Raw genomic sequence first — 21,338 nt, forward strand, 5'->3', positions numbered from 1 at the left:
CAGTGGCCTGCCATTTTTAGATTATCCTGAGCTTAATACAGGTGACTAACTGAATAATATATAACAGTATCAGTGGCCTGCCATTTTTAGATTATCCTGAGCTTAATACAGGTGACTAACACCTAAGTTCTGCCAGAATTTTCTCCTTCATTAACAAGGTTGATGTATTATTACTTTTTTTCAAAATTCAAGTACCAGCTAGACATTTAGGTGCACAGAAAGTTTCACTGACTGGAAAAGGAAGAAATCTCATTAAAATTTTCAGAGCCAAGATGTGTCAAGTGATATGCTACCACTAGACCCAGGCAAAAATTACTGATACTGTTCTCATAGTATTAGTGGGATAAATTTTTAGTCTTGTTAATATTAACACAAAATGAATGTATAGAAATGTAATATACATTTTTAATTTCAACATTAATTCCCCCCCGCACATTCCTTCCCTCTCCAGTAACAGTATCACATTTTATCAGGAGAATACTGAATTGTTGTAAAGTATTTGAACCTTGATAGCGTGCCCCAGCCAAACCACTTTTAGTTACTTTTACTAGAGCCTTCGGAGGGGGACCAGGCTGGAATTACCCTCACTGGCCTTTCCACCTTCAGGTACAGCACATCAGCCCTAAGAGGGTTTTTAAGCTCCAGTCTGAAGGTTCGGGGAGAGAAGTGGGGGAGGTGGGACAGGCTTATATCTGCTCCCTTTGCTGTCTTGTTGTTTGGATTTCCTGGACTAACTTGGCTGCTGATCACTGGATGGGTTTTGTTGCTGTTATCATCTCTACACTGCTTGCCTAGATCAGAAGCCCCGCCTGTTAGAGCCCTCAGGAATTCATCAAGGACTGAAAGGTAAATTGTGCTAAATTGGGAAAGAAGAAGCTGAAAAACTAAATACCAAGACAGCAAGGAATAGATAAAAAAGGACTGTGCTGCACTAGATTAAAACCAATCATATTATCAGAAAAGTGTGTGCGGAGCTCATGGACAAAATAGAGAAACCAACCAAGCAATGTGAGATCTCATGCACAGCAGTTGTAAAATGTGTATGTACTGTATTACAGATAAGTTGTAAAATGTCTAAGTAGAGTAACATGTATAAGTAGTGTAAGATAAGTAAGTAAAATGCGTAAATACTGTATTAGGTAAAAGTTGTAAAAGGTATAAGTAATTAAGAACTTTTTAAGTTATAGAATGTGTAAGTAACTGAACTGTGTAAGTTATGTATAAGTAGGTAGAATGTATACATAAACGAAGTGTATGAGTAGGGTATTATGCCAAAGTTGTGAGATATGTGAGTGGAGTGTATTTTAAACAATAAGAAGCTTCTGTGGTATCATATTGATTCATTGATCAGAAGGCATGAGTTCCCGCACTAGATCACATCTTCTCCAGATTTAGTGAAAATGTACTTTTCTCTATTTTTATATCTTGTAAAGACATCAGCAGTATTTAGATACTGTGGCTTAGAAACTGGATCATGTTAAGTGCCTACATGCACATTAATTTCCCTTGACTCCAGGGGGTGTCCCTTTGCTTTCTGCAAGAAGTTCATAACCAGGAAGCAAACGGCCCCCCCAATTTGCCTCTTACTTCCCTCCAAGATTAATGGAGGAGCTTCCCAATTACTACTGCTGCTGCTGCATCATGCAGTCCTGTCTGCACAGGTGCTCTTGGAGGAAGAGGACAGAGTCATCTTTGCCTCTTCGTGCCTTCCTTTCCCGACCTTTTGCTCTTTGCCCTTCTCTGTCCAGTCACTCGCCGTGGGTGGACACTCTGCACTGACCCATCGCACAGCAAGCGCTAAGAGCAAAGCACACTGGAGCTTTCCAGGAGCAACCAGGGAGACATACAGAAACAAGGAAAGAATTCCTTCATACAGCATTCATTGGAACCTTCCTTTTCTTCTGACTTTCCCTTTTCCATACTTGATGAATATATTTTTACCATATTAATGCATAAATACAGGGAGAAAGGGAAGTGGCCAAACATCCACAAGATTTCTCATATTCTGTGAAAACACTACGTGTCCTACTCCTGTCCTCAGGCTGCAGTAAGGAAAGCTAAAATCAAATCTAGGTTCAAAGTTCTTTCTGCCATAGAACATTCAGCGACTTTAATTCAAGCTGACTTAGCATGGGAAGTGTACATGTGAAAAAGACATTGTTCTCCCTTCATGAGAGAACACAGCAACCCTATTTCAACAGTCAGCCAAAAGAAGCTGGCCTAAATTTTGAGCTAAAACTGCCATTATTTTGATCCTTCCTTCTTTCAAGAGAACAAAAAGAAAAAAAAAAAAGGAGTTGCAAAAATTTCTTTATTAAGGATAGAGAGAAATAGTCAGCTATTGGCCACAAAAACTCTCAACAGATTAATTAACCAGCCTCTGCAATGTGTTAAGATTGTTCAGTTTTCAAAAATGACAAAATATTAGCAAAGATACAGCAGTCTTTAGAAGCACTATAATGAATAGTGTTTGATGTGCTAACTCTTACACACAGCCCTTCATCCCAGTCATTTTCCCTACATATTTATTTTTAATGTATAATGATGCCAACTGCCCAAACACACTCTCGTTAATAGCCAAACCACCCAGAGCAAGAACTCACATCACTTACAATATCCTGTGTAATCCCAAATTTTCCATGTTTTAAATCCAGTACCTTCCACTACCCTCACATTTACATGCATGTAAATGTTTGAAATCAACTTGTATTAAGTTTTACACATTCCTAAATTTAAAAAGACACAGTTCTGCTGTTGATTCTGAACATTGGATTACAGCTTCTAACCTTTCTGTAGGAGAAATCTAATTATACATCAGATCACATTCAAAACACAAGTCCCATTTAGCTTCCTTTAAAGGCATTTCAGCCTTAATATCTCAGCCTGAAAGATCATTTAAAATTAACTCAGCTATACAACCACTTATGTTAACCTTGTTTGCTGCTAAGCCAAACCTGATAGAAACTCAGTAATCCCCAATTACCACTTTCTGACTCAGATAATGACCCAAAAGTAATCTGACTGAATTTCTGTTTCAGAACATAATTATAGGGTTGCAAATGTATTTTTTCTCCATGAAAATAAAAAATGCTGCTACAAATTTTCTATTATATTCCTTATGGAAGAACTTGAAGTATTCCTCACTTGCCATTTTTTGTTAATATGGTATGCCTATATTTATTTAATAACATGGGGTTTTATACAACTACAAAAAAATCAAGACCTTTATGTGCCAAACATAAACCAAACTAACACCAAGAAATCTTCTCAATTTCAACACATGCAGGATCAAGCCCTGAACTGACATTATCCATCACTCTGTGTGTGTAACACAAAATTAATTTGATATTTTAAGTTTGTACTTGTGGTCGTATTTACTCTTAAATCCCCCTGGGAGCATAAAACATTCATAGAATGAGTAAGATGTGCCACTGCATATGGCAGAGTAATTGCATGGAGCCAGGATTCTCTATAAACTTTTTTTTTAAGAGATTTTGCTGAAAATCATGAAAGTCAGACTCAGTAAAACTCCTTGGGAACAGCTCAGAGAAGCACAGATTCATTCCTGTACTAGTTACGGGGTAAATAATGCACCTCTCTGACCTCTCGCTGTGTAAAATGCCAGCCGTCGGTGCAGGGATGAAGCAGCGACCTGCTGCTGCCTTCTTGTCCCCAGCCTGCCAGCAGCACTTGGAGCACCTGTGACACTTTGCCAATATTAACAAATGGCTCAGACATAAATTATTGCACATGCCTGCCCCAAAAACACGCTTCCTAGGGACATACCTACCATGAAAAGTTGTGGTCCTGCAACAATAAAAGATATTGATTCATTCTCTCCTTTACTCAAAACCATTCTCAGCACCATATTTGAAGAGGAGAACTCCTTTTCCTGAAAAATGCTGCATTTTTCTCAACTTTTAATTTGTGATAAACAGGCTCACTGTGATAGTTTATAGTTTACACACACTAATAGAAACACTGGAATTAAAGTCATGCAGGGGTGGCAGTTCACCCATCTGCATCCTAAAACCAACCCTACTTCTATTTCATTGCCTGTAACCCATACATATACACAGAGTAAGCACACATAAATTAACTGAAAACCTATGTAATCTGTATCTGTGTTTCAGTTGCTTTGGGGTGGGATTAAACCAGTGCCAGAAGGCTAAATATCATAGTGAAAGAGCTGAGTTGATTTCCAGCTGCAGTTGTGGACTAATTCATTAACCAGCTACAGGGAGAGCAAAAATATCCTCATTCAAAATTGCCAAAATTCTGCTTTCCAAACCTTTTACTTCTTTGTGTCAATTATTTTAGACCTGCTATCATGTTGCAGGCCTTTGGCTATGGATGAATACCTTTTCTCTAGTTTGCTAGCATTGTGAAAACAAAAACAATGGAAAAAAAAAAAGTTTTTCCATATTTTGCTTCCCCTTTTTTTTCCCGTCCCTTTCACCTTCCCAAGGCAGTTCTCCACATCATCCCCTGGCTGCTGAACCATTATGAACTCCAAGTGTGTCTCTGGCAGGATGAGCGACCGAGCCTTTCACCATTCCATTCTCCTTATTCCCATGCTGGTTTCCTCCTGACCTTTTGGACAGACAGAGAGCACTGCCTAGTAGGTACCACAGTGCACGTATGTAACTCTGCTAGAAGATGTACCAAGAGATGGGCCAGCAGAAAGTCATCACATGCACCCACTCCAGTTGGCGAAACTGAAGCAGTCTTACAAACCCTCTGGTATGCCTACAGATGTCATTTTCCCAGGCTTTATTTCATAGCTGCAATTTTCCAGACTCATCAGATCATCACTTAGAATCACAATGGAAATATTTACCACCTTCAGGTAGTAGACCAAGACAACTAGATCCCTCACTTGCCGAATGGTGCCATTAGTAATATGAAGCAGTAAGACCTCCCAGAGGTGAATCCCTTTTGCCCAGCAAAGCACCAAACCCAAAAGCTTTCCGGAACTCACTGACCCGCAGTCACACAGATTCCCACAGCATTCCTGGTGTGCACTCACCTGCAGGACCAAAATAGCACAGTGACTCTCTAGTCTTGTGAAGAGACACATCTCATGTGGAAATCAATGCCATCCCTCCTGTTTTATCAGAGGGCAGGATCCTTCCTCAAGCAGCCTTACAGATAATGACTGCTGGCAAGTTTCTGGTACGTATTAAGTTAGAGGAAATTAAGAGCATCACAACACTGTAATTAAAGGAAAATAAACAGAAATCCCTAACAGGGCAGCTAAACATACAAATCCAGAAAATCCATCTTATATTGTTAAGAAAGGATAATGCATTAGATTTCAAACGAAACCTGAAAATGACACTTCTCTTTCATAAGAAACTGAACACTAAGCCAACAGCTGTGGTTAACTGGTTAACTAGCCCAGTCGCTCACTCACTTATGCACAAAAATTGTAACAGCAGAGAATGTGATACTACTTTAATATTCAGATATTAGGATAATACTAAATTAGGAATTAATATTAGCTAATATTGAGATATTCTGATCACTAATTCACATTTCAAGAATGCACAGCTCTGCATTTGTAATCCAGCAAAAGTTGCAACTGACTTCTGTGGAACTTTTTCCTCTTCTGGAAAGACAAAAAGCGATTTGTATGTGTCTTTTACTACGATCTGATTTATTTCAACTAGAAATCTGGATCCTGAAAGTGGCCCCCAATATCTAGTATAACACCATCCCACAGTGAATAACCCATAATTGTCCTTCTTAATGAATACCTACTTTCTATGAGGATAAGGAAGGTGGAAGCAAGTTCTGCATCAAACTGTGTGTGTTATCCCAGGGAGGTGTGCAAATCAAAGATGTGCTCCGTGAAAAGAAAGGTGTTATATTAACTGCTTGAATACATGTGCTATAGCAGCATGGTTTGTATTTAACCAGCAGTGTTTGTGTTTCAGTAATACAGGAAAGACAGTCACTTTATAGAGTCCAGCAAAAATATACAAGGTTTTATGTTTGGAGCACAGTTGCATTTTCCTTCTAATTGAAATTCTGTGACTGCATCACAGTGATGCTTCAACCCTGGAGGTCCTAGCAACTAGTACTCACTAACTTTAGCCAGATTACTTACTAACAAAATCTAAATAGAATCTGAGGACCAAATCCTGCTGGAGTAAAACAGCCTTAGAAAATGAAATGAATTTAACAGAATTATTTACACAAGCTAAAATTCTACCCTGAACAGTCACTGTGCACTTCTGCTCCCTGTGAATTTTAAGAATGCTTGAAGAAACTATAGAAAGTACTCCAAGAAGCGCATTATAATTCACCCAAACTCTCTCATCTGCTCTTTATCTTTGAAGTTTGCTGCCTGAGTGGTGAAGCTGAACTTTCTCTCATTCAGTCAGCATATGCATATCACATTTACTGGGAATCCTCCTGTCAGGAGCATGAGATGGATTTGTAGTGGGATTTGTCAGGAAATCCAGCCACTTCATCTGATCCAACCACCAGATTGCTGTCTGGAGATCCAGCCACTACCCTTCAATCTTCAGATGTCTCAACACCCCAAGATACAGTCCTGTTTTCTGCAGAGCTTGATGGGGCTGGAGCCCAAGCTACACTTGCTCTAGTTACTGAACAGAGCCCAGACACAGGCTCAAGCACTAGTGGCGCAGTCAATGCTGTTTTATTCACAATGCTTCCCAATTTGACAATTTTGACTCATGACACTCACCATTCTCTCAATGCCCAGTTAGAGTTTTGGGAACAATGTCTGAGCGGTTTGCCCTGCAGGTGGTTTGCAGTTCCATACAAGGGTAGGATTTCAAAGCCAATTAAAAAATGGAGGCTTTTACCTGTCGTTACTGAGCAGCTCATCAATCCTGTTAAACTCTCTTGGAATTGAAAGTGCATTGATGGTAATATTTCGGCCCTACCCTAGTTCCCAAACCCTCTCCAAGAAATGTCTGGGGCAGTGCTACTTGTTCAACACCACAAATACACTGGAAACAATGCTCACAATTTCACGGTTTAGCTAATTAAGCTCCAATGCCTGGCACATTCCCTGGTGTTGTTTACTAATACACATGCACTGCCTTTGAGAATCTGAGCCTCAGTGCTTTCTGTAGTAAACTCATTTACTTTGCAATTAACCTCCCTGTTCACATTTACTATCCCCCTTCCATTCCTCTCACCAGTCACTTCTGAAAACCAAGTCCTCTCCACGCCTGCCAGCTGTAATGCCTAGAAGTCTTTGTTCACTGTCCTTCAGAGCAGAGGCAAGGATTCACATTTTTATTGTTTGTTCTCCTCATTGTGAAGTAGTGTACAATTGCAGTACTAAATCACTGTGTTTGAGGGCTCATTCTTAATATGCAGATCTTATCACAATATATTAGTACCATCAAGCAGAAAATCGACACCTATGTTTCTTAAGATACCACATATCCTTTTCAACTCTGTGAGAGATTTGAACCCTACAATTTATCCTATAGTATGCAGTACTCAAAAGCATCAGTCTTTTAAAGGCTGTCTAATGCCTAATGCCTGCAGTCACCATCCTTATTAGCCAGAGGTTAGAAGAGTAAACATAGAGAAGTACCTTAACAATGATAGAAAGGAACAGTTTCTTTTGTATCACCTAACTTCAGCAGACGTGCTGGTTTTTGTAGGAAGACGCTCAGAGGTCTTTAAGTGCTTAAAACACTTCAGCATAAAGTGCTACAATTACTTAATCAGTTATTACTCTTAAAAGGCCATCAGGAAGCTCAGTAAGGGTTTCTGTAATGGCTCCCACTCAAGCAGAAGGTCAAGATCTGAACTTTACCTGAGCAGAGATAGGAAGAAAGGCTGTCAGTGATTCATCACATTCATGGTGATCTCACCTGCTAACTGATTTTTTTGCCATGTTTGAGGGCATGGTTTGGGGTGGCTCGGGGTGTTGTGGAGTTTTGGATTTTTTTTTTTTAATTATCCAAGGTTATTCTATTGCCTGGTGCAATAATGAATCACAGCACTTAAAATAGTTTTAAAAATTACATATTTCAAGCACTTTAAATCGTAATTTTCTCTTCAGACAGTGCTAGTCAGAGCATCAGGAAAATAATATTACTACAAGATATATTTTGCGAAATGTTTGGGATAAGGAACTGTATTTCAGCAGAGGGAAAAGGTGTTCAAGGTCCTTATTGCTGAAGTTTACAGATGAACTCCAGATCTAAAAAGAAAGGCCTTCGAAACTGTTTTTCTACTGGAATATTTCTAAGTGTACATATTCAGTAAGCCTCATTTCCTATAGCTCAAAGAGCAAGTCTTCAAGAATACACACTGGAAACATTTTTGCTGTAGATTTTAAGCACATTTCTCTGCCTTTGGTTTTTATTGACTGTGAAGATTATGCAGGCTCTGTTAAGTCATTCTGTAAACTTTCAAGGAAAGGAATTTTCTAACTTCTTCCAATTTGTTGTTTATAATGATCTTTACTGATGAAATCTGTCACGTATGCAAATCAACATAAATATTTAAAGACTGATTCCACAACCTACGGATATCAAATTCAATCACCTACATCAGTGATTCATAAGGCAAAGAAATAACAATATAAAGAGCAGATAGCTGTCAAAAGAAAAAAAAAAACAACAAATTTATTTGTTCTATTATCCTTTCCCCATTAGAAGTAATAACATGGCATATGGATACAACCCTCTATTTCAAGTCATCGTATCTGCTTTATACAATAAAAAGCCCAGTGCTGTCTTTTTTTTTAACTTCACAGAATGAAAACTTGTTCCCCAATAATAAGAAGACAGCTGTAACCCTGTGCTGCACAGATTTATTAACCTAGCCAAAATGAAAGGCGTATCTTTCTCCACCAAGTGTTATCAGTTTCAAGTAAGACATGTCCTCTAGGGAATAAATTTGAAGGCCATTTTTTGTTTATTTTGCAGGAAGGGTTTACTTTTGAGATAAATGACCACAATACTGGATCTGTATTTTTATAAGTTTTAACTTATAAAAGACGCTTATTATAATGCTAAGGAATAAAACCCACCTATTGTACAGTATATATACACAATAAGAATCTCCTGTTGCACATGGTATACAATACACTGGTTATAAATAGGTCTTCATCAGAAGACTAACAAAGTATAAAATCAGCAAGTTTACATATTGAATACTTATTTCAATTTCATTTTTGTTTTATAGGATATGAATACGTCTGCATCAGAGTACACATCTGTGATTTCTCCATTATTAGTCATCACAAAAATTTATCACTCACTCCCAGAAAAAGAACTTTTTTAAAGTGATGCTTATTTGTGAATAAGCAGTGTCTCCAACATTGCTCCTTATATTGCCTCCTTTCCATATTTAATAGCCAAGGATATATTTATCATTCAAATGAAAATTGAAATCTTTGTATGTATTACCAACCTGATCTTTCTCCATTTGTCTGACTGAACTATTTTTTCATATGTGTTTTGCTATCTTCTCTTTAAAGTGAAGTAAGTGTATATTGAAACATTAAAGAAGGGAAAAAATGCTAGTGTCCATCCTGTAGACATATACAACAAAGAAGCCTTGGACTTCTTTACAGGAAGAGCAGTAGTACAGCTTTGTAAGGACAGCAGTTAAGCATTCAGACAGCTTGGAGGAGCTGCATATGTATTCAGTGACATTTATGGGATGTGTATTTATTATTTGGTACACACAAACTACTTGCATGCACATCACACTGTGAGTTTGTTTTCTACAGGGACCTACACGATGGTGTTTTTTAGTTTCGTTTTCTGAACTAGTCCTCAACAGCTACGTGACAGTTTCTGACCCATGCCCATCAGGCCAGGCAGCCACTCCCTGTGCCGAGGTGACTGCACACCCCTCAGCTGCTGTTTGGCACAGACCTGTGGCCACGTGGGTTGTGGGAAACCTGGATATTGTGTTCCTACACCATAATGCCTCCCACTACAGAGGAGCCATCAGTGCAGCATCTGGAAGTAAGCAGTGCCTTCCTCACACTGAGAAATCCTTGTTATCATCCAGTCCATCAACCACTTGCCTTAGCCAGCATTTGGACCACAATATTCACCAAGCAACCAATGCGAGGATCCTGCAGATTCCTTCTCTGTCAACCTGTAATGCATCACCAGAAGCTTCTTGCACTCAAAGACAAGGGCTCAAGAGCAGGCTCAATGCATCAAGATCATAATTCGGTTTTTCAGTGTCTAACAAAGGGTGGCATAAATATACACATTCTGCCTCTTGTTAGATCTCCCAGTAAAGTCAATGGCCAGAGTTTACACACCTCACAAAAGTCATACTTAAACTGAAGACGTAATGATTAGCACAGAGAAATGAAGATTGGTTTAGATGAACAATTTGTACTGATCACTTCTGGAACCCATGAAAGCTAATAAAATTAGAGCTATAAATATCTGAATATGAAAACTTTTCTTTGAAAAGAATTCTCAGAACACCTTAATAACTATAAGAATTTGCATTTCCAGCAGACCCTCTGATCATAGTATTCTTACAGATTTCTTTTATAACTTTAACACCAAAATACAATCTAGCAAATATTTTGCAATCAAAGGGTGTATTTTAGGGAAGTCTCTTACACTTTCTAATCTAATTTCACAAGCCTTCCTCACATGTTGCAGTGTAAGCTGGAAATCGGGCTGCAGATTTACAGCTGATTACAACTGAGAATGTTCTCAAAGACACCAAATACAGCTCTCCAGTTCAGTCTAAGCAGAATATTGATAGAATATTTCTGTTGACACAAAAGCACTAAATCTGTTTTAGAATGTGTTCCAGGGAAAACATCAATTGAAAAATTGATATCAACTAGAGTTGATTAATGTATGAATTGTTTCAGAGCTGCATGCAATCTCACAGCAATAGTTCTATTTCTTTACTTGAACCAGCTTGCCAATTATCATTATGCATAACTATGAAACTGGGACAAAATTTTGATGATGTTTACATCTTATCTAGTATGCACATAAATTTAGTCTAGTATTTAAAAAAAAAAAAGAAAAAAATAAAAAGCTGTCATTATAGTGCCTTATGACTGGGTACAGAACAATATGTTCTGCACAGTGGAGAGCATTTTCAGGTATGTGTACCTACCTCATGACAAATCTTGACACTTGTGCACTGCAGTTGATTGTACAAGACAAGAAGTGATATGTGCCCACATAAAATACAGAAATGCAGGACTGAAATCTAGATATCTGGCTCTAATACTGCAGTAGCTGCCATATCACCTATGCAGATTATCAACATAAATCATTTTAATACTGTTCATTCAGAGTTCGGAAGGTTCAAAGGCTAAGTGCAGAGCAGGTTGAATCTTCAAAAAATGGTGCTTACAACAGTCAATGTGGATGCTAAAAAGCTCTTTTAAAGGCTCTTCTTATTGCTATTCAGAAATGTTTACATGCATAGACTGCTGCATGCACACTGGTTTGCAAAATGCCTTATTCTCCAGTGAAGACTGCTTAATTCTTGGGAGGGTCACACTGGATTTTAATGGTACTGCATGTTATGTTGGGAATTCTGGTTCCTGCAAGTACGTGCATGCATCTGTACTTCTCTTTGACATTAACTTGATGTTGTAATAAATTTAATTTGACCTTTTATGTAAATTATACCTAATCCTTTTTTTTTTTTACCACTGTAGGTATAGAGAACTTACATAGTAAGATCCTGACTCTTGAGCTCTAAAAGAGGGTCTACAGCTTCTGCTCTGTTTTTTAACAAATGTGATGCTCTGTTTCTCAGAGTGAAGACCTTGAGGGCACCATGGAAGGTATGTCCATACAAGAAGCCAGGCTTATACAGGTGGATAGATATGTAAAGCAGTAAAACTAAACCTCTCACAGTGTACCACAGGGGCATTTTAAAATAAAAGTATTTCAGCAGGCAGATAAAAACATTTTGAATGTCTATTTTTTTCCACAGAAAATTCAACATTTTCCCCACGACAAGTGAGTAATTACATTTGTGGGTAATAATTGAGTCTTCTAAAGTGATCAGTTGTGATATACTAACAAGACTTAACAAAGGTTCTTCATGTTAAATGCAAAAAAACAAAAACAACAACCAAAAAAATGGCAACAAAACAAACAAAAACGAAAATAATAACAACATCCAAAAAACCCAAACCAACCTCCAAACTAAAAAGCCCCAAGCATTACAGCCAAAGGCTATACAGTCCACTAGAAAAACCCAAGTAGGGAAAAATGTCTACATTTTCTTTTCCTTCTCCATTTAGGTACCTTTTACAGGGAACTACTGCAAAACTTTGGTGCATTCAGATGATGAGATTTTTTTGATCACAGTTTTCTTTTCAAGGAATTTAATCTCACATGCAAGCATTTGCATAAACGAAGTTACTCAGCTTATTTAGTTGTAAAGTGGTCAAAACAAAACATTCATTTAGGCAGAAGAAGGAACTGGAGCATCCTCCCCAACGAAGCCAGGCAAGTGCTTACCATGGACAGCACATGTGGGCAAGATTCCAGAAAACAGGTCTGAAGAGTCAGAGGGACAGCCTTTAATGCTTAGAGCCTGGTTAACACCATCGAAGGGAGCACCTGTTTCACAATCACTAGGTCTCTACATTCATTTTCAAATTTGTACACAGTGCAGAATTAAGGGGGTGAAAAAAAAAAAAGAAAACCCACTAAAATGTTCTGGGTGAGTAAAATGTATATGAACTGAAAGTGAGAATGTAAATGGATGTAACAGCAATAATTCTGGAACTAATGGACAAACAAGCATTGCCACATGCAAAATAACAGAGAATTTGATCTGTTTTTATGAGCAAAATTGAGGGACCAATAAAAATATTAAAATGCTGGAAAGGTGCTGTCAGACATAAAGCACCTGTTTAACATTACCACTAATTGTGGGTGAAGGAAATGGCCCCAGCAGAAATTGGTTGAAGATGATTAAATTTAATTGCAATGCTATATACAAAGTGCTACCCACTCACTGAATTAGAATCAAAATATGCTCAGAAGTGATAAATTCCACAAAACCAGGTTTAATACAAGGCATGAGCAGCAAGGCTACATGTGGCAAAAAGCACACTCCCATTTTCTAAAAGTTCTTTCTGTCTCTCACAAATTGCAGAATTGCACAAAAAGCACCGTAATAGGAACCATGAAATCAGGAAATAAGGTAACTGGAAGGTTGCGTGTGGGCTGCAGGAATGCTCATGTTCTCCAGCACAGCGGAGGCAGGAGGGCTGGTAGGAAATACACTCAGCCCACTCTGAGACACAAAGTGCCAGGAATCAATGAGATCAGAAACAGTTAAACTGGAGTGCCTGACCTTGGTTTGTGTAAGGCAGGTACCTCTGTAAGCCAGCTCCAAGCTTTCAGAAGAGTGCACAGAATCCCCCTTGGCATGCAGCCACTTCTGCTGGAGGCAGCTGCCAGAGGCTTTTGGCAGGGAAAAGTGAAAGTACCATTTTCCATCTTCTTTACGATTTCTCCCTTTTTTTCTTTTCATGAAATTTTGTTAGTGCAGTCGGATTCCCCCTCCCCCCCTTTCCTTTTGTAGAAGGACTATTTATCAGAGTTGCAGGTTTATTATTGGTCCCTTTATACTGTATTTCCTAACTTAAATTTTACTTTCCATGCATTTTCCTTGTAATGCCCCACCATACCCTTCCTCTCTGCTTTCAGTACTGTTGAGAGTCCAATCACAGTGCTAAAGGATGACTCACTTATAGTCAGAAACTCACAAGTTATTTGGTCTTCCAGTAATCACTCAGATATATGGCAGATCCTCCTTTAATCTTCTGTCACCTAAACCATATTTCACATGGTGCACATCCACCATGTCTAGCCTTTATATTGCATTGTGGCAACTGTGCTTGGCATGTGCCTCTCCTGGCTGGTGGCAAACACAATACTGTCACTTTGTGGCAGACTTGGTTATGCTAGTGTTTCTAGCACTGATCTCAGGCAGACAGAGACAGCTGCCCATGCCATGGCCCTCCTGTTCTATATTTACAGTCATTCAGTCCTCAGGCTCTCTTAAGTTTTCAAAGTTTCCAAGTGCCTAGTTGTTGGGGTCCCTCCCCTGCCATGGAGCCCTGGGAGATGGGCCCTGAGGGGACAGACACGGGGTTTCCCTGCCCCTGGTCACCTTTGTTCCCCATTGGTTGGTTTGGGTTCCCCGGGGTGGCCAAGGACCCTCAGGTCCCGTGACTGCGGAGTTCCTGAGCTGAGCCCCGGCCATGCGGCTGGAGAAATAAACATCTCTGAAACATCTACCACGAATCTGTCCATATATACTTCGCTTTCCATGGAACTCCTGGTTTGAAATATGCTTGTTGCAGTAATCCCTGCTGCAACAAACTGGTGGAGGAATGCGGGCAAGATACCGATCCCTGAGGAAGATTCATGAGTAAAATAACCACTCTAGACCTCTCTCTTCTCATCTTGGTTTGGATATTCTCTCTGGACTATGGAAGAATCGTGGGAAATGGGGCTCTCTGAGCCACAGAAAGAAATGTACCTAGAAGTTAAAGGAATCCTTGAACAACATAACAAGAAAGTATTGGAACCAGGAGATCTAGAACATTTTTTCATCTGGCTTTTCAAAAGGTTCTCCTATATTTCTCGAGACTTACTTTTTGATATCAAACCTCCTGTATCTTGTGAGGGGTGTTTCTGGGACGAGATATGGGATAAAGTATGGGATCAAAGAGAAGCTTTCCATGCATACCTTATAATCAGGGAAGCTCTTGAGGAGCATTTGTATGGTCCCATTACCCCTAAAGCAGAGGATCATACTAATCCCGTGGCCGAGGCCGCGCGGCCGCCATCCAGGAACACATGACTGCAGCCGTGCTGGTGGAGGTGCCTGCGCTGGATGCGCCCGGCCCCCTCGGAGCGCGTGCCTTATCACGGACCCCATCCCTGTCTCGGGTCCCCGGCCACGCGGCCGTGAGTGAGGGAGCGATGCCGCAGGCGCCGCGGGTGCCGTGGGCCACGAGCAGCCAGGAACCGAGCATTGGCGTGGCAGCCCGCTCTGAGCACACGGCTCGGAGAGCCCTGCGGAAGGAGAAGCGGCGGTTCCCACAGCGACACGAGAAGCCGCGCAGCGCAGCGCCGAGCCGGAACGGGGCCACTCTCAAAGCAGCGTGGAGTTGGCGGAGCGGAACCACTCACAGGCCACGGGGCCAGCGGCGATGGCAACGCGGGGCCGCGCAGAGCCCAGACACGCGCTGGAGCAGCGCCACTGGAGAGCGCGGAGCAGCCACAACGTGGGCGCCCGGCCGAGACATCAGAGTCGGCGAGGCAGCGGCCACGCGGGACCAGCAGCCACAACGAACACGCAAGCACGTGATAGGAGAAGTTGTAGCCACGAAAGTCACAGGAACTGTGAAATGGTACAATGTAAAAAACAACTATGGATTTATAACACGAGATGATACAGGGGGAGATCTATTCATCCACAGAACTGCCATTAAAAGGAATAACCCTAAAAATTACCTGCAAAGTGTAGGAGATGGGGAAGTTGTGCAATTTGATACAGTGCAAGGAAAGAAGGGTTTACAAGCAGCAAATGTTACTGGGCCTGGGGGTATTCCCGTCAAAGGCAGCTGTTATGCACAAAATTATAAACAATATCCATCCCAGCAATTTCCCTACCCACAGCCCACTTCCCCCTTTTACCCTATACCCAATATGAACCCCTTCCTAATTTTACCCTGTCCCCAGTTTATTCCTAATCCGTTTTTCACCCCATGGCTTCCCTATACAATTCCATTTCCCTACAATTCCTCTCCGGTACCGAGGGGGGGATGAAAAGGGGGAGGGAAGAAATTAAACCCTCTCCTGCTTCAGTTTCCCCACAAAGCATGCTCAGAGAGTTCTGTCTCCCTTCTGTCAGCCCTAAGATGTTCCACAGAATCTGTTTGGACATTTAAAGACTCAGGAGGGTGGCTTGTTTTGTCTCGAAACTGTTCTTGTTATGTTTATCCAGTTGTTGTCATTCTCCTTTTATTAAAATAAAATGGGTGAGATGTTGGGGTCCCTCCCCTGCCGTGTAGCCCTGGGAGATGGGCCCTGGGGGGCAGACACGGGGTTTCCCTGCCCCTGGTCAGTCTCATTTCCCATTGGTTGGTTTGGGTTCCCCGGGGTGGCCAAGGACCCTCGGGTCCCGTGACTGCGGAGTTCCTGAGCTGAGCCCCGGCCATGCGGCTGGAGAAATAAACATCTCTGAAACATCTACCACGAATCTGTCCATATATACTTCGTTTTCCACGGAACTCCTGTTTGAAATATACTTGTTGCAGTAATCCCCGCTGCAACACCTAGTGATGTTATCTGCTCCAGAGAGTGATAAGGTGCTACTCAGTCCTGGTTATATCTGTTTTAGTGCTAAAACAGCTTGCTTATGGCTCAGTATCAACTAAAACATCATTATTTGCAAGTACCTGCAATGTACTTAATTAGAACTACTGGAGCCTCTGGACATGGGGTGAGAGCTGTGGTTTTTTAAAGGTAACTCAGTGTAGCAGAAAAGAAGCCTGTCCCACCCCCAACAACCCAAAGAACTCAGGCAAGCACCAAGTGCAACGGAGCAGCTGCTTGACAGCTTTATTTGAAAACAGCTTAGAGAAGTACATGAAAAATACTGTATTCAGCTGAAGCTGCAGGGAACAACGGAAGAATAATGAGCCAAGTCAGAAACTGGCTAAGGCACTGGGTCTTCTGAGCCTTCTATTTCCTTCAAAATACAAAGGAATCTTTAAATACTGAGTAGTAAACGAGACTTTGTTTATAATCTTATCTTAAAAAGCCACAGGCAGAACAGTGCACCCTAATAGCATCCTTGGCTTTGAAATGATTCAGAAGCAAGGGGGCCATCTGCTGAATTCCCAGTACCATTTTCTGCTGTATCCTAGAAGTTTCTTCAAAAGTTTCACAGGCAAGTCCTTTTCAGTGTCAGCTTTGCCAGGCTTGTGAAGCATGGCAGTAAACCTCTGAGCAGGCTGGGCGGCAGGAGAATATGACAGCATTATCTATCATGACTTCAAAAAGTAAAAACAGTACACTGATCAACGAAATCTATTCAGGACTCAAATATCCTGTAGACATTATCATCACTCTGAAGTGTAAGTAATATCTCTGTATCATAATGCATTTCCTTAAATAGCAATTTTCGGAGACAGAAAATTTGCTCATAATATGTTCCTGAATATAACTTTTCAGATAAAATATAAAAGCTTAAAGCATAGAATAAAGTCTCTAAAATAAGCAGCTTCCTTCTTTGGCTTATTGTCCATTATCCTTAGTAATGCTGGCATCATGTTCCAACTCAGCATTTCCTTCCCCATGTAACTCCATCACACTCCATTGATAAAGGATTCACTGGTGACTGCTTCTAGTTCCACCCTTTCTGAATTCATTGCCACTAACTTCATGATATTCATAGCTAGTCCCTTCTCCAATATGTACAAGTGGGCAAAGGAAAGGTAAAATTTTTAAAGGATTTTATGACTACATCACAACAAATTCATGACATACCCAAGGTACATTATCCTTGTAGTCCTGTGTATCTTGTTCTCATTAGAACTGCTACAGCTAAAGGTCTCTGCATACGAGGAAGAAGGACCAGAATTGTTTCTGGCACAATAATAGTGAAGTATGCTAAATAAATACTACACAAACACCAGACTGAAAAAATCCTTGTCCATAAAACCATGGAATTTGATAAAGGTATTTAAAATATTCACCACTGTTCTCATTTCTTAAAGCATAGCCTTAAGTCTACTGACATTTCACGGTCTGTTAATACAGAACATTTTAAATAAAGAAAGGTACATGTTATCCATTAAAGGCTACACAGACTCATGCATAAGATCAGTCATAGTGTACAAATATAAGATAGTTTAATGGTACAAATGATAAAATCAAATCTTCAAGGCTGCTTCCAATTCAACATTTTAAAAATGACTGCAAGACATAACTTGTATCTTTCAAAGTTGTAATCAGGACAGACTAAACAAAAGCACAGCACAGGGAATACAAATAAACACCACTTGCTTAAGACTTTCTTCTTAAGTATAAGAAGCGGTCCCAGTTTAACTCAATAGTTGGAGGGTTTGTTTGCATTGTGTGGGGCATTTTTCATGCTTAAAACAATTTTACTACCTCAGTAGTAAAATACTAAATCTCGACGTGCATGACTCCCACATCCATCATGCCAAATGTAATCAGGTGGTGGTGTTTGCTTTTCACTGGTCCCAATTTTATGCAGACTGATAAGCAAGAAGGATATGGCCTGGAAAGTTATAAATTTGTAGGCACATGCAGATTACTCAGTATTTTTAGTATTTAATAGCAAACTATTACCCTCTGATGCCAACTAAGCATCCTTTATTTATTTCCTAAAATCTGAACTTCCATATCAAAAGATGAAAATAGCATATATAAACCAATAGTAAATTCAAAATATCAAATGCATGAAAAAGTTACAGAGCTACCATTACCCTGCATAAACAGTGTCATGCACCTTTACTCCCATAAGCTGTCCAATACTCCCTCTCCAAAGGGCTTAGCCTATGACCTCAAAAGCCTGACTAGCTTCAAAGAGTAGCCACTAAAAAAGGCAAAAGAAAATAAAGAAACATTTTTTTTAAAAAGAAATACAGAGAGAGAAATAAAAGTTTTCCCTCAAGAATTCAGAATGAAAGCTAAGGATTGCTAAAATTCAGTCTTCAGTCCTTTCTGTAGAAATGGTCCCAAAATACAGAAAACACACCAACTCCTGGTAATACAAATTTAGGAAACAAGATGTTCTGTCTTAGTGAAGAGCAATACAAAGTGCCCTTGCTACTTCAAACTCTGGAAAGCTCACATGAAAGAACATTTCTATACAGTGAAACAGACTTGAGATTCATTTCCAACTTGATAGCTTTTTCCCTTTTCCACTAAACCCTAGATGGCTGGCTTAAGACTAAGATGCTTCATTTAAAACAAAATCCTTTTAAAAAATATACCTTTAAAGAATAAGGAACATCAATTTTCATTGGTCTTGTTCTCTATTACTTCCATATAAACAAAAATTACTCCCACCCTGTAGCAGAGCTATGTTTAAAATGATGATTTGTTAGTGGAACTGTGTTTAAAATGATGATGTGTTAGTGGAGTCAGACAAATTTATTTAATGAGGTATTTAGATGGAGAGGAGTGGTGTGCGTACTCACTAGGCAGTTAGAAAGAAAGGGAAAGAAACTGAAAAGCGAAGGATTTGGAACATAAGACTATTTGGAGAGTAATATCTTCCCATGCTTCTGATACTACTTGACTTGAACATCAGTTGTTAAAGTTCTACTAAATAAAAAGTATCTACAATCAAGCTTGTTTCCATTTTAGATCTTTGAGATCTTTTCATTTTTACCTAATTTTGGACAGAGACCTCAGTAAATGTTGCCCGAATTTCAGGGGGTTCCACACACGAAAGTGGAAGGTGAATCAGCTCCATGGGTCAAAAACACAAAAACAGCTCAGCCAACGTCTGATCGATGCTACCTGTAGCGCAGCTGTGTTATATTGCACACGACAGACCCAGCAGTACAAGGGAAGAACCTGCAGGTGCTCTATCAGAGTGCTGGTGCACAACACAGAAGGGGTTTTGGAAGCGTAGTGAAATATTTGTCTTTTCGCCATTGAAAGTCAAGAAAGAGAAAGCAGACTTTAGTTCCTGAAAGGTATTTAGTATGCAGGTGTGTTACGGGGCACAACCTGGCACTGCCGAAGCCGGGGGAGTCCCACCAGTGGCGTCAACGTGTCCCTGGTACTCGTGCAAGGCCAGCACGGCGGGTGGCAGGTCCGTAGCCCTCCGTATGTCACACACGGACACCCAGGCACAGCGACAGGGAAAGTTCGGAGGCGGTTACGATACCACCGCCACCACGGAGAGGCGGGGGAGAGGCAGCGGGGCCGCCCCGCCGCCCGGGCATCTCCGCTCGGCGGCTCCCCCGGCCCCCGCTGCCTCCCGCCCCGGCGGCGAACCCCGCCCGCAGCACAGGACTCCCATTCGCCCCTACGAAACGCCTTTAGCGACTCATGGAGACCGTCTAGGGTAGCTCGACGGGTGTGCGGTCTCCCCGGGACCACCACAAACTTCACGCGTGTTCTACCTAGATGTCGGTCTCGACAGGTAGTTCACAGCGCGCCGCAGCCAAACTCGCAAGTGCATTTTTTGGCAGACGAAACCAGAAGGACGATCGCTCCCCTCCTCCGCCGCGTCAAAACCTTGGACAAGGTACTAAACCGCGACACCTGGAGCCAACACGGCGCCTTCCCCTCCACCAGCCTCCAACTTCTCAGCACAGCGTCAGAAATTAACCTCTCTCTGAGCACGAGCCCGAGACGCGGTCCACGGATAACCCCAGCTAAGCCTCGGCCCCCCCGCCCCACCGCCGAGCACCAGCACCGCCCCCAGCCCCGTCCCCGCGGCCACACGCAGGCAGCCGCCGACCGAGAAACTTTTCTGAGCCGCCCGGCGAGGCAGCGCCCACGCCGGGGCCCCGCAGAGCGGGACCGAGCCGGCGCCCACGCCCCGCGACCCCCGCAGCCGTGCCGCGCCGGCCGCCCCCAGCGTGGGCATCCGCCCGCACCGCTCCTACCGTGCGGGGGGCAAGTGAGGGAGGGGGCGAGGAGGTGGCAGTTACCGGCGAGCGAGCGCCCTTCTTGCAGAGCGGTCCCCTGAAGACGCCTTTGATGCCGCGGTAGTGCCCGTTGCTGAGGTGCCGGGAGCTGATGACCAGGTAGCACGCCATGCGGGCCCCCCAGGCGGGCGGGCGCGGGGCGGGAGGGCAGCCCGGCTCCTCCGCGGCGGCGGTGCTAGCCCCGCCGGAGCAGAAGCCCGCATGAAGGAGCGGGCGGAACCGCAGCAGCGATCTCCCTGCTCCCGTCTCATCCAGCGCCCGGGTGAGCGCTGCCAGCAGCAGGATGCACTGAAGGCGGCGGCAGCCGGAGCACATCTGAGGGAGCGCGGAGGCCAGTCCGCATGCTGCTCCGCGGGTGGGAGACGCGCCGGGGAGAAGAAGGGCAGAGCGCGCAACTTGCACAGTCCGCCGCTGCTACGGCCCTTCCTCCTCTCCCTCCTCCTCCTCCTGCTCAGACCAGGCCACCGGCAGCCGACATCCGGAGGGGAGTTTGTCCGCAGCCGCAGGAGTGGCGGCTGCTCCCCATGGCTGATCCCAGCGCCGGGCTAGGTGGTGGATGCCGCCGGCCTCCGCGCACAGTCCCCGCCGCCCCACTCCTCCCGTACGGCCGCCGCAGTCGGCGCCGCGCCTCGCCTCACCTCCGCCGGCG

The 21,338-nt window shown here is 42.3% G+C and overlaps 1 protein-coding gene across 1 annotated transcript in view; it reads right to left on the reverse strand.

Moving 5' to 3' along the window:
• Positions 1 to 21,331, reverse strand: part of ZNF804B (zinc finger protein 804B) — a 233,613-nt gene extending 212,282 nt beyond the window's left edge. The window contains exon 1 of the mRNA XM_039549470.1: positions 20,693 to 21,331. Within this exon, the coding sequence (XP_039405404.1) occupies positions 20,693 to 21,004 (312 nt within the window). The 5' untranslated portion in view covers positions 21,005 to 21,331. The remainder of the gene's footprint in view (positions 1 to 20,692) is intronic.
• Positions 21,332 to 21,338: the final 7 nt, after the last annotated feature.

This window comes from Corvus cornix, chromosome 2 (genome assembly GCF_000738735.6).
Source record: "Corvus cornix cornix isolate S_Up_H32 chromosome 2, ASM73873v5, whole genome shotgun sequence".
Classification (NCBI taxonomy): domain Eukaryota; kingdom Metazoa; phylum Chordata; class Aves; order Passeriformes; family Corvidae; genus Corvus; species Corvus cornix.